This window comes from Gadus chalcogrammus, chromosome 13, assembly GCF_026213295.1.
Source record: "Gadus chalcogrammus isolate NIFS_2021 chromosome 13, NIFS_Gcha_1.0, whole genome shotgun sequence".
Lineage (NCBI taxonomy): Eukaryota > Metazoa > Chordata > Actinopteri > Gadiformes > Gadidae > Gadus > Gadus chalcogrammus.
The window spans coordinates 11,152,125-11,169,006 of record NC_079424.1 but is presented as its reverse complement, the minus strand read 5'-3'; the positions used below and the strand labels follow the sequence as shown (position 1 = coordinate 11,169,006).

Genomic DNA, 16,882 nt, shown 5'->3' with positions numbered 1-16,882 from the left:
TATATTATATTGTTTAAGATTTTAAATCAAAGTAATAAGGTACAACTACATAACACATCAAATGAGATAAAACGAAAGAGTAAAACAGGATTAATGTGTAATATGAGAGAGACATCTGATTATGAAAATGTTTACTGCAGTTTTCTTCCAAAACATTTTTGAGGTCGCCGAGGTGTAACTGAACGCACCATTTACACCACTCTGAAAAGTAAGCTAACAATGATCACAGCAGGGATAGGGATTCTATGTATTCAGTTTGACAGGTTATCTGAGGTGTGCATATAAAATATACAACACTACCAAAAAAATGAAAATGAACAGGTGAACCCCACCTTCTTTATATACATTTGGAAAGTACTCGAACGAACCATCAGCAAGCGAAAGAGCTTCCGTCATCTGCGTGAAGCGGTGACGTCAAACAGGAACCCGAGGAAGGAAGGTTGACAAATCAAGATGGCGTTCCACGATGAAGCAGGAAAGAGATTTCAATATAAATAATACTCCTGTGCAAAAACACACTCGAAGCAAGGAGTCATCTCAGCAAGCGACCATTTGGATTTTGGAAGAACAAGACGTGCGGATACTGGTACAATACCTGTGTGTGTAAATGTTGAGTCAGTTTTACATGGGCGGTGGCAGCATTGAGTCAGCCAGACACAACACAACTACTACCACCAGGCCAGCAGCATAGCTAAGCTTTACGCGTCAACGTTTGCGTTTTACCTAAAAACACACATACATTGCAAACATACATTTGAAAGAATCATTATCGTTTACTATAAATGTGACGAACCATAACTTCTGTGTTCGTCACCTCCTTAAAGGTGAGTACATTTAGTTTCGCTTGTTGCTGATTAAAGCATAACGGAACAACGATAGCTTGTTTTAAGGCGACAGTTTGATAAATGTCCTTATTGTCGCTCTCTGTATATAATATGAGGTAGTTGAGCAAGTGAGCTGGTAGATGGTTGATTGCTCTTTCTGTACAGGTAATCATTACCTAAAGTGCATGGGATGTTTACATTGCATCTAAAACCTTCAAAATCGAAAATGAATCCTCGAGTATGCTGTCATAGTACAAGTCTCCTTGCTAATTCATTTGTTTAACGTTACTATTTATTTTAGGGACCTGGCAATAATTTGACATTTAGTATCAGATTTTAGTTCAATGGACGCAACCTGTTGTATACATCTATTAGCAAATCCCTTTATGACAAGCGAATCACTCAACATGTAATCATTTGTAAGTTATTTATCAATAAGCCGTTTCAATAAAGCACCCTATTTTGCTAGAGCATGACTGAATAAGAAAATTACCTATTTTTTAAAAAAAAAAAGTAATCTGGAATGCGCAGAGCTAATAAGTACAATTTGAAATGGTGTCTAGCATAATGATGAGCTTGAGCTTTGAATTAGACAACCTTTCTTCTTGCATCAAGATATCCTTTATATAAACTAAGCTAAGATAATGACTTATCTGAATAGGAACCAGTTAAAGCCCAGGGGGTCACAGTGATCTCATGAGATGCACTGATTGAATGTCATATTGATGCTATGTTCTTTTCTATTAATTTCTTAATTTGCTATTTGTTTACAGAATCTCTAAATGGCTGCAAGGAAGTCTGGATCGGACAACTACAACAATGGTTAATATCAATTTAATTTGCTTTAAATTCCTCTGCAGTATTATTTTAGTTTTCTCTTTCTATCCCTCAATTCATTGTAGTTCAAATAAAATGGGGCCACCCCTTGCCATGAAAATGTTTTTAAGCTCTTGCTAAACTTTATTCTTTCGTTGCCCTACGTTAGGTCCCCTCAGTTACCTGGAAGATGTTCCCTTCAAAATCAACGAGCGGTTCCGCTGCCCTGCCAAAGTTGGGCTGCCTGTTGGGTTCTGTTTACCTGATTGTGGTTCCGTACTGAGTGACCTGCAGGTCTGTTTGCTTTAATAATGGCGTCAAGGAATGTTTATGCTAATCTTGGTTATTTACTGTAATATTGACATTAATTGAAATGACCGGTCAGTTAACCAGTTCTGAACATAATACATTTGCTTGCCTAGCTGACACCACAATAAACAGAATGTTAACGAAATAGGGATCCCACATTCAAAAGCTGTTTGCAAGTAGCGTCTCTTTAGAAGCCGGATACTTTGAACATAAAATATTTAAATTCCATCTTGTTAACCGTTACCTTCTACTCGATGCCGTAGCCTTTGGCATTAGCATGCATAGCTTACCTAGGCTAATTTAAGCGAAAAATATGTAGACACAGTAGTCACAGGTATGTTATGGTGTATCCAAAGTTGTGTCGGTCTGTTCAGTCAGATTTCGTTCTCACCACAAACAGCATAAACAAAACAAAATAATCCAGGGTCATCTTGTATCGGTCAGCAACCAAATCAGATTGATCAGTTGACCTATGCCCAAAGAAACCGAACCAATGAGGGAACTTCACCAGGGTGAGGAACAAATGCTCCAAACAAACAGTGCCCTGAAAGCGCCTTTGGATCCATGGAATTAACGTGCAGGCATTTTGCTTACCACTAGACTATCCTTCTCCCTTATTAGGGAGTCTTCTCTATAAATGCAAATGCGTCCATGTCTGTGCTCGTAACAAATGCTCAGAGGTTGATTGTGGCTAAGCGGCACTGGTTGTATAGTTCCCAGTAGGGGTATTTTTCTCAACTGCCTCCATATGCTTTTCTGCAGTATGACTTCTCCCTGGAGAGGAGAAGTGTGCGTTGGGGACAAGAGCTGGCCGAGGCCCGGGCAGGCGAGGCGAGAGCAGAAGAAGCAGCAGCTGCAGCCAGACAGGAAGCAGAGACCCAGGCTGCCTTGGCCCAGGATGTTGACAACAGAGATGGGAACAGACATTCCGGAAAGGACCAGGACCCCCCACCACCTGCACTCAACCCAGTTCTAGCAGGACTTTGCCACAATGACATCCTCACCCCACTCCCAGCACCGAGCCTGGGGCCTAGGAAGGCCCTGCCCAGCACTCCTTTAGTGCATTGCCTCAACCTGGCTGACTTTGAACGGGAAGAGGACCCTTTTGATAAGCTGGAACTCAAGACTTTAGATGATAGGGAGGAGCTACGCAATATCCTCGAGAGCCAACCACAGCCCCCGCCTCCTCCCTCTATTTCCCCACCAGAGCCTGCCCAGATTCCGCCAGTCGTGCATGGTAGCTCTCCTCCTAACACCAACACCAGCCACCTGGTTAAGCCAGGCTTTGTTCACAAACCGAATGGGTTTGTTGGTCTGATGGACATGGATCGAGCAGGGGGCCCGGGTAGAGGAGCACTGGACTCGGACGATCGACCCTGTAACATCCGGTCGCTTACATTTCCCAAATTATCCGATCCTGGTGACAGTGAGCCAGCTCGCATGGGCTACCACCCTCTTCCAGTCCCAGTTCCCCGACGTAACGTAGTAAATGGCAGCCCACCAGCGTTCCCAAAGACCCATGTGATTGTTCCCCCGGACCCATCCAGCCACCCTAGGAACGGAGCTCCGAAACCGGTATGCAGTTGATTGACTAGTTTAATCCTAAATTGTCTTTAAATAATTATTCAAATGTGCATTGAAATTTAATTATTTATTCATTTGTATTTGTATTTTCTGTCCCCTCTGAAGACCCACCCAGGGGCGGGCACGGGGGGTCTGCCATGCGGGGGAGCTCTTCTCAGCCTGACCCCTAGTGAGCGCCAGTGTGTTGAAACCATCGTTGGCATGGGATACTCCTATGAGGGAGTCTTGCGCGCCATGCAGAAACAAGGGCAGAATGTGGAGCAGGTGGGGTCCCCGCTCAACACATCTGTTATCCCAAACACTACTGTTTGCCTATGTTAAAGCCAACAAGCTTCTTAACGTGAACAATTTGACAGATGATACAAATGCCCTGTAATCCAGGGAATGTGATCTGAACAGGTTCACCTGGTTTAAGAACATCGATTCAGCTATAAACCTAAATCAATTGTGTCACAGGTGCTGGACTATTTGTTTGTGCATGGACGTCTGTGTGAGCGGGGATTTGATGCCATTGCTGTGGAGGAGTGTCTAGAGATGTACAAGTGTTCAGAAGAAAAGGTGTGTACTATAATTATAATTGTTGTAGCAAATTGAGTTATAACTATCAACAACATCATTGATATGTTGTATTGTCTAACTGTATTCACTGTTTTCATTAAAGCGCCAATGGAACTTTGGCACTCCCAATTAATTAAGGTTTTTTGGAAAGCATGAAGCAAATCGAGTTCAACACTATGTTCATGTTGTGATGCTCAGAATTACAACGCAATATGCACGCCGACCAAAATATTGAATTTGACGCAAACGCATCACAAGGAGAATACACCAGGCCATTGCTTGCTAATTGTCATCCTCGTGCAGTATGACATGACAATGCTTATTTGTGTCAGGGTGCCTACATAGGCTTTCCCCTCATGATCTGTCCCATAGAACTATAGATTGTTATTTTAACCCATTTCTTAGAGCACTCAATGTAAATTGATATAATAAATTGTACCTGCGCGATGCCCTTTAATTGTGTAACACGTTCTTATTTCCCCCTCAGGCCTTGCAGTTTCTTGAGCTGATGTCAAGATTTGGTGAGATGGGCTTTGAGCGAGAGACTATAAAAGAGGTGCTACTGGTCCACAACAATGACCAGGATAAGGCTCTCGAGGACCTGATGGCACGTGCCACAGCCAGCTGAGCCAAGCTGGTTGGGAAGTCAATGCCCAGTGCAAGGCTTGTCTCCCTCGGTCGCTCCCCCCACTCTCCCCCAATCCCTTCCTTATGCCTACCTTAATGACACCAGGCCCACTCACTCTGCTTTTGGAAGGAGAGAGGGCCTTGATTCCCGCTCTGTGTTGAAAACATGCCTCTGTACTTCTTAAATACTGTGTGCCTAGAGCGGAGGAAGTCAAAAATGTATTGTTTTTGTCTTTTCCTAAATCCTGTGGTTGAATACCACAGTTGGTACTGCTTGATGAAAAGCCAAGATTCTCTTGGCATGGAAACAGTCTGACGCTTTCGAGTTGATCAGCTAGCACTTTCAAAGGCGTGGCATAATTTGATGAGGGCTCTGAGAGCAAACAGAAGGGAATCTGGAGCCAGATTCACACCACACCAGAAGAGGAAAAACAAGTTTCACATACTGACACTTGTCAGTTAACTAAGCTGCATTCTTCCAACGTTCAGTGCAGCATAGGCAGTACATAGAGATCAAGGGGATTGAGGACCTAAGGAGGCTGTCTTTAGAATGAACCAACAAACATCTGAACTTTAAACACACACAAAGGCACCGCCACCAGACAGAGAACTGACTCCCAAGAAGTGCCCTCTCTGTTTTGGTTCATGGCGCTTGGTTATACTCTTACTTGTCTCATGTTTTCACTTATTATTCATCTTTGTTTTCTGAAGGGCACCTTTTTTTTTTTCCCTATTACCTTTTGTTTTGTTTCTTTTTTAGGAATTGCATAATGGATTCTAAAATGTATTCTAATTGCCTCTGCTGTAATAGTGGGCTCTTCAACCTGCACTGGAATAGATTGCTTAAAGATTTGGGAGGAAGAGGTCAGTTCTTTCGCAGAGAAATATTAGGACATGTCTCAATGCATACCTTTTGTGGCACCAGTTTGTCAAACATGGCAAAAACTATCCCATTTGGTAGATGATCAACTTATTTAAATATCGTACACTGACACTTTGGTTGGAGAAAATGGTTATGGAGTCATGTGCAATTCTGTATTGTAAAAAAAAATGACAAGGCACCCTTTCGATTATAATGGGTTCTGTTTAGGGACTAAAAATAAGTCTGGGGGGAAAGTTAAATAATGTGAAGTGTGTGATTTCCAGCCATATTAGAGTGCAATAGACCCAATTAACAATGAATGACTGGTGACCAGCACTTTTCAGCCTCTGCAAATATAATAATGGGGATAAGGCATGGCAGATGTTTGGGAAAAGGCAGATTTGTTCTCATTGATTTGATGCTGTTTGTTCTTTATTCTCATTGGTTTCATGGAACACAGTTTAATCCAAAATAATTGTAGCTGTTTGACTTTCATATTCATACACTTAAAGTTATCTGTTCTGACATGTAATGCAAACTGAATTTAATCTCGACTGGTCTTTGTTTTATTCTTTTTTAAGTTGAAATATATATTCACACATTTCAGATGTGAAAAGTATTTTTCATGATGGTACAACCCCAACCTCTCTCTTGCTCTCTGTGCCCGATTAGAGTCTCTCCCAAGGGTCTTCAACCACTGCTTTGTGTGGACTGGGATTGTAAAAGACATGGTGTCACATTAAGGGCTTCAAGTAAAATCAGTATGGGGCTAAACGTGACAACTTCCTCTGCTTAGAATTGGTCCAGGACCTAGAAACAGCCAAACGAGTGTTTAAGAGTAATAGGTTTGCTCATATATGCCTCTTTGTTGCCAATACCAAAACTATATTTTGTAATTGATTCACTGCTGGAAACTGGTTACATATAAAATAAAATGGACACCATGAGGATTGCAACAAACATTCTATAATTGAAACTACATTGTTTCATTGCATTGGTCCAAAGCTGATGCTAAGATCCCTGAATCTAAAGTAAATTGCATTTATCAACAAAGCCTTTTTTGTTTAAAGGAAGATGCATTGTGCAAAATACTAATAAGTTCTCCAAAATACAAACCATATTCTTATTGATTGACAAACTTAAGCCTAAATCTGTAGTTCATATCCTAAGGGATTTCTTCCTATTGTATGCACACCAGATTTCATTGTTTGAGACTGTCTTATGCAGAATAAAACTGTTATTTTGATGACATGTTTAACTTCTGCCCCCTTTTGCTTTATGTTACATTGCATTACACAATTTGATTATATATGCGTGTGTGTGTGTGTGTGTGTGTGTGTGTGTGTGTGTGTGTGTGTGTGTGTGTGTGTGTGTGTGTGTGTGTGTGTGTGTGTGTGTGTGTGTGTGTGTGTGTGTGTGTGTGTGCGTGCGTGCGTAAAATTCTATATAATATGTGGCCTACTCTGAACAGCTAGTAAACTAAAGTTAAATTTCGCCTCCACTGTGAAGGATACCTTATAAATTAGACCGGAATCCCAGGTTTCTAGGGCAACTTCCAATTCATATTATTAGTTGTCGGAGGGTTGTGATGGGGAAACCAAAGCTGGACATGTATACTGTGTGTGTCTGGATTGGTGATTAAAGGAGATCAAATGATAACATATAAAAGTCTACAGAAAGTCAAATCTCCTTGATTGCTAACCCTACGCTATACCAATGATATCCAACTGATGAAACGTAAGGGACTTTTACTCAAACAGTTTGTCAGCAACCTGAGTTACTGTTTTTCCTGTTTGGTTTGTGCTAGAAACCAGTATATAGATGATTGTCACTTGGTGGCACTCAAATTTCCATCTTGATTCTCTTTCACTGAAAATAAGACGTTTGTCATGTGACAAAGCAATTCATGGTTATGTAACCACGTATTTGGGTTTGTCGGGATGTTTTTCATCTGCTGGATGAAGTTAATATAATAGTACCATTCATTTCAAATAGCAGTTATTTTACACCCAGAACACCACAGGTGTGACGACACCTGTGTCACTAAATAATAAAATAATAATAATGAATTTTATTTGTAATGCACTTTAAATTGAGCAAACAATCTCAAAGTGCTACATAAGAAAAGAAAAAAAGAAACCACTAAACCACTAAGTATTCAATGAAAGTGGTGATCAGCAATGCTATGTGTTCAAATGTCTATTGTGGCGTAAAACAGGGTCTTTAGGCAATCATATTCAAATGATCAAGTTACAATTTTGAAACTGGTAGCTGCCAACGCAAAACATTCGCCAATATTGGTCCGCTGTTTGGGGTATGATGTCATGTGACGAAGCCAGTGGACGAGCACGCACATAACGTCAGTGTTCACGAACGACCTTGTTTTTGTTGATATTTAATCTTAGTGCGGCTGCGCGAGGGTCAATGTTTTCATCGTTGCTGACGCGACTCTCAAAACGGGAAAAAACGGGTGTTAATATTGCGGAGAGGGGAGCCTCTCATCTAGGCTCCTCTGTCGAGACCGAATCGATAACCAAGAAACGCCGTGCCGATACTTTCTGCGGAACCCAGAGGCTAGCTGACGTTAGCAAGTAGCGTTAACCCTAGCTAGTGTCTAACCTAACCCTTTATGTGATCGCTCTCGTTTGCCACCGGACGAGGGCCAAGAAAAACATAGTTAATCGCCATTATATGATCCAGTTTACAGTGTCACTATTACCCTCCATGTGGGTGAGGGAATTGTGTGTGTCAGACTATGGCGAGAAAAACAGTTAGCAGGAAAAGGAAAGCAGGGGAGCCCAAAGACCAACAACAGGTAGGCGGAAACCGAGCGCTGCGATGGTACCGTAAGCTAGCTGAACAAGTTAGCATCCTAGCTGGGAAAGGCGCTAGCTCGTTTTAGTATTTCGTGACAAATACATTTTTAACATTTGACAGCTTGGTTTGGTTAGTCATTTCGCTGATCATTCCCATCTAAGACGATACATGCAAAAGCCCATTAAAAGTAATCGTGTTTAAAATGTGGGTTTACTGTTTGTATTTGAATGTTCGTAGTTGGCTAGGCTAACGAGTAGCGTGCCATTAAATGTTTTAAGAAGACACATCGTTTCATAACATTAATGTACAAGAACAATGTTCAAAGTACAGCGTTAGAGTCGCCGAACCATTTTACCAACCTGTACGGCGAGCATTAGTCGTATTTAACACGTATGAGGAAATGTATATATTTGTATTTTAAATCAGTTGATTACGGTAAATCATTTGGCTTTGAAATTGTTTGTTTTTCAATTAAAAAATCGAACCAGAAATCCAAACGTTTTTAGCGGTCGTTTGTAATTTAAGGTATGACAATGCCTTGTGTGTTTAGTCAAATATATGTACAAAAATGCTCTTGGTAAAATGCACACCGATATACAAAGTATATCGATTTATTCTTATTCAAATATATAAAATAGGAGGAATACGCTTTACGCGGAGTCGTGCTGTAGGTAGCCACAAGCGAAGACGATGTTACATTTGAGAGCCGTATCTATACATGAACAGCTCATTCATATCTGCTTGGTGCATGGTGCTCAACTCACCAATAATACACCTCTACCGACAGCGTTGGCATCCTTTGTATCTATAGGCCTATCTTTCACGAAAATCCACGTTTGTTATGAATGAGAAACTTCCGTCAAGTCTGCCATGGCTTGGTGTACTTAAGTGATTGAACTCATTACAGAATTATTGACAGAAAGTATTTTTTTCTTTTTCTAACCCTTAAGAAAATGCTTGGAGTCAAAGAGAATGACCCAAGCTGTCCGTAGAGTCGCAATATTGGTTAGTCGATCGACATTAAATACAAGCAGATAAGTCTTATATTTTCATGTACAGGCCTTTCCATAGAAGTAATTGCGATCTAGAGACCCCAGAATTGTGATCCTCTTGGTCGCTTACAACTAGTTCATAAGATTACCACAATTTGTATTAAGGAATGCAAATAAAGGTATTCACATATTATATCCTCTCTGTGACCTTGTCTAATGTCCAAAGTCTGCTTGCATAAAGGTTAAACCCAAATCAATAAAACACACTAAGCAGGGTCTAATGTTCTTGTTGGAGGTGTATGTACTAAATCCAACAATGACTAGGGGGATTTTTCTTAACTGGGTCAGAAAGCTTGGAGCCCTCATGTACTCTATGGAGATAGGTAATACATCCTCATTGACAAGAAAATATTGATATTTGATGTATAAAACATTGCTATTGTTCATTCTATAATATCTTGTCTTGACAGTTGGGCTGGTGTCAGTCTGCCCCCAAGCGGAGTCGCGTTTCTTCATCTTCGCGCCATGCCCATCAGTGGTGGGGCAGCCGGAGCTCGGTGGTGTGTGCCCTTCGCGGGCGTGAATTTCGGCCACAGCAGCAACATGAGTTGCGGCTTCAGCGGAGCCTCCGGGGGTTTGCCGCTGGCCGGCTCCCAGGCATCCTCAAGGAGAGGGAGTTCTCTCTGAGCCGCCTCAACAAGGTGTTTGCCTCGCAGTGGCTCAACCACCGCCAGGTGGTGTGTGGGACCAAGTGTAACACGGTGAGATGGCTCTTGGTAGCATTTAAGGAACTATCCAACCTAAACCGGAGCATAGAAATTAAGTAAATAGGGGCTTCATTTTCAGGTATTAAGAGAAATTGAAATATTTATGAACAACTCAATACATATCCATGTGGTCACTTAATCAATTATGGTGTGTTCAAATATTTTGTTTGTGTGCTAAAGCAATATGGGATCAAAGTAAATGTATTATAGATATTAGTTCGTTGTACTTTTTTTTGTTGATGTTCAAGCTGCTTGAACATTGACATTTCTGACTTGGACGAGCTAGGCCCCAGCTTTGGCCTAGATCTTCTTTTTAGTTTTAGCATTAGACAAGTCTGCCTTTCTTGCATCCTTTCAGAAAGGCACATAAAATAGCATTACCCTGAGACATCAGGAAAATCTGAAGGAAATTGTTGATTTGACAAATGCCTTCTTTCCTCCTCTCTGCAGCTCTTTGTAGCGGATGTCCTTACCGGGCAGATTACCCGTATTCCAATGCTGAAAGACCGGGAGTGTCCCAGCGGAGGCTCCGGGGTAGTGGGCGCTGGCGCCGCCGTCGGCAGCCACCTACTTCCAACTGCGGGCTCTCGGTCCAGGCTTGACCAACAGGGCTGTGGTATTCACGCCATTGAGCTGAACCCCTCGAGGACACTCCTCGCCACAGGAGGGGACAACCCTAACAGCCTGGCCGTCTACCGCCTGCCCACATTGGACCCAGTTTGTGTCGGAGATGTAAGTACTTGAGCCGCTTCCACTGCCTACCTATGACTAGGTACGCAATTTCAAAAAAAAAATTAAGCAATCATATAAATAACTATTTTGATTTGTGGTCTTTGTCTTTCAGGATGGCCACAATGACTGGATTTTCTCAATAGCATGGATAAGTGACAGCATGGCTGTTTCTGGTGAGTAGCTTTACTACCTTTGCGGTTGTAAAGAACTGACAAATGGATCGGGAACCAAACCGGAGACTTGTGAACATGCATGGTTGACGATTGTAGCACATAGTCAAGAGTGTTTTCTCCAAATTTGTAGGTTCCAGGGATGGCTCCATGGGCCTGTGGGAGGTGACTGAGGACGTGCTTGGCCAGGCTGAGAGGAGTCAGGAAGCGGTGCCCTGCTACTCCCACATCTCCCACAGGGCACTCAAGGACATCCCCAAGGAGTACACAAACCCGTACAACTGTAAGGTCCGAGCGCTGGCCTTCAACAATAACCACAAGGTAACATTAGTGCTGAGGAGACGGGGAAACCCAGATATCAGAACACTTGAATGACAATGTCCATTTCGAGTCCCTTATTGAAACTAACCCTTATTTGACCATTTTACCTTTTACCATATTATTTTTTAGGAGTTAGGCGCTGTATCTTTGGACGGCTACTTTCACCTCTGGAAGGCTGAGCATAACCTGTGCAAGGTAACTGGGCACATTGCCTCTACTTCACATTCATACTTTTAAACCTAAACATCCACCTGACACTTTCATTCCATAATTTGAATGCGCCATTTCCATCTTTTAGCTGCTGTCCACCAAGCTCCCCCACTGCAAGGAGAACGTGTGTCTGGCGTACGGACAGGACTGGTCAGTGTATGCAGTCGGCTCACAGGCTCACGTCTCTTTCCTGGATCCTCGACAGCCAACACAGAGCATCAAGTCTGTCAACTCCAGGGAGAGGGGAAGTGGTGAGTACTCCATCCAAGACACCCACCGTACAAGATATAAGCTTCCCCAGGAGACTTCCTTTTTGAGACATGAATAATGGCTATTCCAATAACATTTAATTGAATTTAGTATGTTGCATTGATTTAAAGGATTACTCAAAGTGTAAAACATTGGTTTAAAATCAAATTCAACTTAACACATGGAACCAAATATAGCATTACTTCTCATAATATAATAATAATAATAATAATACTGATGCTAATACAATAACGACACAAAATTAGTTAGTAATGTGTTAATGGTAATCTATTTAAAATGCTTGTGGGACACTAAGCAGGGAGTAATGTACTTTTAGCCAAGGCCTGAACATTGTTTTTGTCCGTGTGCAGGGATTCGATCTGTGAGTTTCTACGAACACATAGTGACGGTGGGCACCGGCCAAGGCTCCCTCCTCTTCTACGACATACGGGCCCAGAGATTCCTGGAAGACCCCCTGAACCCGGCCGGCGGGGTACCGGCAGCGCCCAGGAGAAGGAACCCTCAAGCTCACCACAGGGAAGGGCTGGCTGGTACGTGCTTGGCTTTTAATTCAGTTGATTTACTCCTAGGGAACAGGTACGAATATCGGTCCGATAAACCAGGGCTGTAGAGTGGGACAGTTCTGATTGCATATGTTTTTACGATTGTGAAGTTAAATAGGTTAAATAAGTTTACTTTCACATTTGCGAGTGGAATGCGCTGCTATTATATATTTAAAATCAGGTGAAAGAACTATACTTTTCTTGAACTATATAAACCAAACCTAAAAGGTCAATTTTAGCAGTCAATAACATTGCCTGAACCAGCCAGAATGATGACAACAAAGGAAAACGAGGTCACTTGGAGGTTATGGAGTAATTTGTCACCAAAGCATCCAGCGTTAACAATTTGTCATGTCAATGTGACTTTTGTGATCGGATGCACCAGATAGGAACACAGGTCTGATGCCCAAACTGACCCCTTCTTGAATGCGAAACCTGTGGCCAGATCTGTGTTCGGATTTCACCCTCAACAGCCTATATTCTGTCCCACCTTTTGTAATTATTTTCTTTTTAATTATTATTATTTATTTTGAATTGGCTTCCCCCATCTTGCATTCAAGGCCAAACTATAAGGAGTGGCAACGATTTATTTCAAAAAAATTGTTTAAAGGTGTGTGCTACTCAATTGGTATTTGTGCTACTGAAAGCTTTAGCTTTCAATCAGCACTACCACCTATTAAAGTTACAGCCCTAAATAATGGTGAAGGCTTTATTTGAGCCTGTTATAATTATATATCCTGCGACACAGCTTCACCAAAATGCATATCATCATATATATATAATGTATTCATAAGAATACAAATGAATGAAAACTCATTGGGATTATTCGTTACGGTTTGATGGCGAGTACTTGTTTACTGGAGTAGGCCTACAAGTTTGCACCCCAGTTTGAACAAGTCAAATCTTTATAAGTAACTACAATTAACTTATATAATTACCAGGGATGTTGGTTGGTCACAAACTGCAGTTTATTCACTAATCTTTTGCCATGAGAAGCGGCTGATTATCGGTAAGCGGGATGGGCTTATCTGCTGTATTGTTGGGTTTATCGGCTGTATTGTTCCGTTTTTTTCTTCACTTATTACGCCCCTCCCCATCTCTCTCCCTTCACCTGTATTTAATGTCTGTGTGTGTGTGTCTCTCTCTCTCCCCATCCACCCTCACTCCTCCAGAATCATGATGAAACGTGGAGGAGCTACTTCTCGGACATCCACTCGTTCCCCAACGCCGTCTACACCCACTGCTATGACGACTCCGGCACCAAGCTGTTTGTGGCCGGTGGTCCGCTCTGCTCCGGCTTGCATGGGAACTACGCAGGGCTCTGGAGCTAGAAACTGCTCTCCCTGTCCCTGTCTCATCCCTTGGTCCTCCTGTGGCTCTTTGACTTCTCATTCAGACCTTCCCTCGCTCCCCCCCCCTCCTCCTCCTGCAGCTTGGACCCTTGACCCTCCGCGGTTTCACCTCCCCTATTTAATCTTTCCCGTTTGGCCTTTTTATCACACGTAGACTCAGGAGCACAATCCTACTCCCTAATGTATGATGGCGTTCTCTTTTTTTTTTTTCTCCCAATTGCGCTATAGCATGGTGAACCTTGTTTTCTGGATCCACCATTTGCAAGGCCACACTTCTCCATCAAGTCCTTGAAATTCCTACTGTTTAGGTGCTTTTTCTTTTCATTGTACAGGTGTAAAGACAATTTAACCAGTGAATTCTGAAGAGCTGCGGGGTCACCTCTGAGAAACACACAAGAGAGTTGCGAATAAAAATACGAAGAATAAAGATATATATATAAGTATATATATCTATATATATCTCTATACGTTTTTCACCATTCACTACCTTGATAAAAGAATTGTAGAAACTGGTCTACATCAAAAAAGAATCAGTGTTCAAGGGGTTTTATGTGCAACTAGTGACACAACTGTCTCTTTACACACTCTGGTTACTCTTGGCAGTTCTTCATTCTCCCATCAAAATGTATACATTTTAAAAGGAGAGGAATAGTTTGTTTTCAACATTTAACTGGAGGGCACTTGGGACTTGATAGATTGGCTGGATTGCGCAGAACTGTTTGAAATATGTTTATATTCTCCATAAATCATACCAGTCAAGTGAACAATTAATTTTCTCGCTCTAAGATAATGGCAGTACCAACTTATTGCTAAATATGTAGGAATTCTTCAATTAATTATCAAAGCCAATGTTTTTTTTTGTGTGTGCGTGTGTGTAATTTGAAAACCCTGGCCGTTTATATTTTTGTGAGGTTTATTTATTTTTCCCCACTGTCACCCTTGTTGATATGGTAAGCGCTGTGGAATCCGCCACTTAACTTAAGGTTCAACGGCTTAATTGACTACTGCGTGTTAGTGTCATCAATTTAATCCAATGAAAGCTCTCATTGGGATAAGCATAGACGAAGCCAAAAACAGACTATCATTAATTGTTTAAATTCCTCTGAAGTCTGGCATTTGTAAGGGGGTTCCATCCCTTCTGATCTGAGCATCCGTGCAATGTTCTCTTGTTAGTCGATTAAAAGATTTTATTTCTTTTTCCTTTATTTTTTATCAAGGAATCAAGCATTCCTTGATAAACAGAGGCAGGGTAAACATCGGCCTTCCTGAAGTCTTTCTGTGAAAGACTGGTAGGGTAACATAGGTTTGCCTTTCTACATTGAACTTTCATCCATAGGTTTCATAACAATAATGCCATGTAGAAAACAGAACCCTAATAAGGACAAAGTTGAACAAAGAACACCCCATCACCATTAAAGCGTATTTTATATGTGTGTTAAATGCATACGGTGAAATGCATACATTTTATGGATCTGTCTGAGAAACACTGTGGATTGACCTGTGTTTAAATTGGTGGTGCCCTCATTTTTTTATACACACATGATTGTTTTTACAAATGACTGAATCAGTGGATATCGTATATCAACATCTGAGAACCAACCTAAAAGAAAGTAAATATTGAGGATAATAAAAGTATATTGATGTAAAATCTCTGTCTGCCTATCTTATTCTCCATGCACCATATCATGTTTTCTAAGACATAAAGTGTTGGCCAGAGGCATCGTCACTTTTATAAAAATCAATTTAAACATATTTTAATTTGCTAATTAGGTGTGCAATGACATATAGGCATATTTGAATACCCACAATTGGTACACCAACCGTCAGAATTAAATGTGCACGTCCAATGTCATACTAAAGCCCAGTGTATTGGGAGCCTTCATTTGCCACTGGGACAAAGTCTGCTAAATTAAATGTAAATGTTAAATGCGATTTTAATGTGAGGATCTAAAACGGTCCAATTACTAGATATCAAGGTATATCATTTGGGAAATGTGGGTGTAATCTTGGCTCGTTCCCAGGCGTTCTCACCTCACACACGCCTGGGAAGGGATGCTCAACATGAGCGTTTACTGACGAGAGAGCGTTGTGGTGGGGGGGACTTTCAGTTACATGGGTTGAGCGTCTAAGAGGCGTGACTGAAAGGGAATTATTTCAGATAGAGGGACATCGTTTCCCTTACATCTTTCGGATACTGCTTTGTCGAATTATTCGTCAAATCTCTATATTTATTATCCTTGTCATTTTTGTTACGCTTGTCATGTTCCTATTTTCGCTTCGGGGCTGTATAAGACACCAGAAATTGCGTTGCAGTATACCGGGATAACGCCAAAAACGAGGTTCCTCTCCCAGCCTCTTGTGGCTTTGAAGAGATTGTGGTTAGGAGGTTGCGCGGCTGCGCAGACCAGACTCGGGCATCAACGGCGACATCGCACGTCACGTGACCACCTTGTCTGCTGCTGCGGAGTGAAGCGTGTTAGCAGGTAATAAAAAAAATAAATCTTCTCGTCTTTGTCAAACTTAAGTGTTGGGTTATTAGCACATTTGTATTATTGTTTCATAAGAAATCGTGTGTATGCGTTGAATATGCGTCTCCGTCGCGCCTATTACACGCGCTTTTGGTAGCTTTTTTTTCGCATTTTTGTGATTGCTTTTCACCCGGCAAGCTGCGTCGGGATGGGATTGTGCACTGAGGCCATTTTCCATAGGATCGATAGAGCTTTGTTGTTAGCCCACTAGCATGTTTTGATGTCATGTGTTATAAACTACCAGTGGCATTGGATGAAACTGTGTTTTGGTGTGATTCTCCTTATTGACGATGTATTGTTATGCACATGACAGTGCGCTGGTTGACTTTCTATCCCGACCCTATTTTGTTAGCGATAGCCTCGACGGCTAGCGCCATCCCTGCATTTCTATGGCATTGTGTCAGCTAAGGGGAGTAGGCTAGCTAATCGTAGCTTACGCTAGCGAGGACAAAGGGATACATAGAATTAGTATTACCATTTCGGTGTGTAATATGTTAAATGGTACTGCATCGTGATGAGAAAATATATTATGCGTGAAAACTAAGGCGTTGTTGGGATTTTTTTTAAAACAGACCATGAAAACAAATAATGCAAAACGCAG

The 16,882-nt window shown here is 41.6% G+C and overlaps 2 protein-coding genes across 4 annotated transcripts; both read left to right on the top strand.

The window, feature by feature from the left end:
* The first annotated feature begins 106 nt into the window (after window positions 1-106).
* On the top strand, window positions 107-6,846 carry LOC130401860 (ubiquitin-associated protein 1-like). 3 transcript variants are annotated; one of them, XM_056605862.1, is made up of 7 exons: window positions 107-597; window positions 1,598-1,646; window positions 1,810-1,934; window positions 2,712-3,524; window positions 3,639-3,797; window positions 3,990-4,091; window positions 4,579-6,846. In XM_056605862.1, the coding sequence occupies exons 2-7, from the start codon at window positions 1,607-1,609 to the stop codon at window positions 4,717-4,719; spliced, it is 1,380 nt and encodes a 459-aa protein (XP_056461837.1). In that variant the 5' UTR covers window positions 107-597; window positions 1,598-1,606; the 3' UTR covers window positions 4,720-6,846. The 3 variants fall into 3 exon arrangements, with proteins under 3 accessions (XP_056461837.1, XP_056461836.1, XP_056461835.1); XM_056605861.1 differs by having other exon boundaries at window positions 107-824; XM_056605860.1 differs by having other exon boundaries at window positions 109-586.
* Window positions 6,847-7,930: 1,084 nt separating this feature from the next.
* LOC130401859 (DDB1- and CUL4-associated factor 12-like) lies at window positions 7,931-14,296 on the top strand. The gene is given in 10 exon segments (XM_056605859.1): window positions 7,931-8,395; window positions 9,860-10,150; window positions 10,607-10,888; window positions 11,001-11,061; window positions 11,192-11,379; window positions 11,509-11,574; window positions 11,678-11,840; window positions 12,210-12,325; window positions 12,327-12,389; window positions 13,574-14,296. Coding segments are annotated over 10 exon segments (1,449 nt in total). The 5' UTR covers window positions 7,931-8,335; the 3' UTR covers window positions 13,733-14,296.
* The last annotated feature ends 2,586 nt before the right edge of the window (window positions 14,297-16,882 follow it).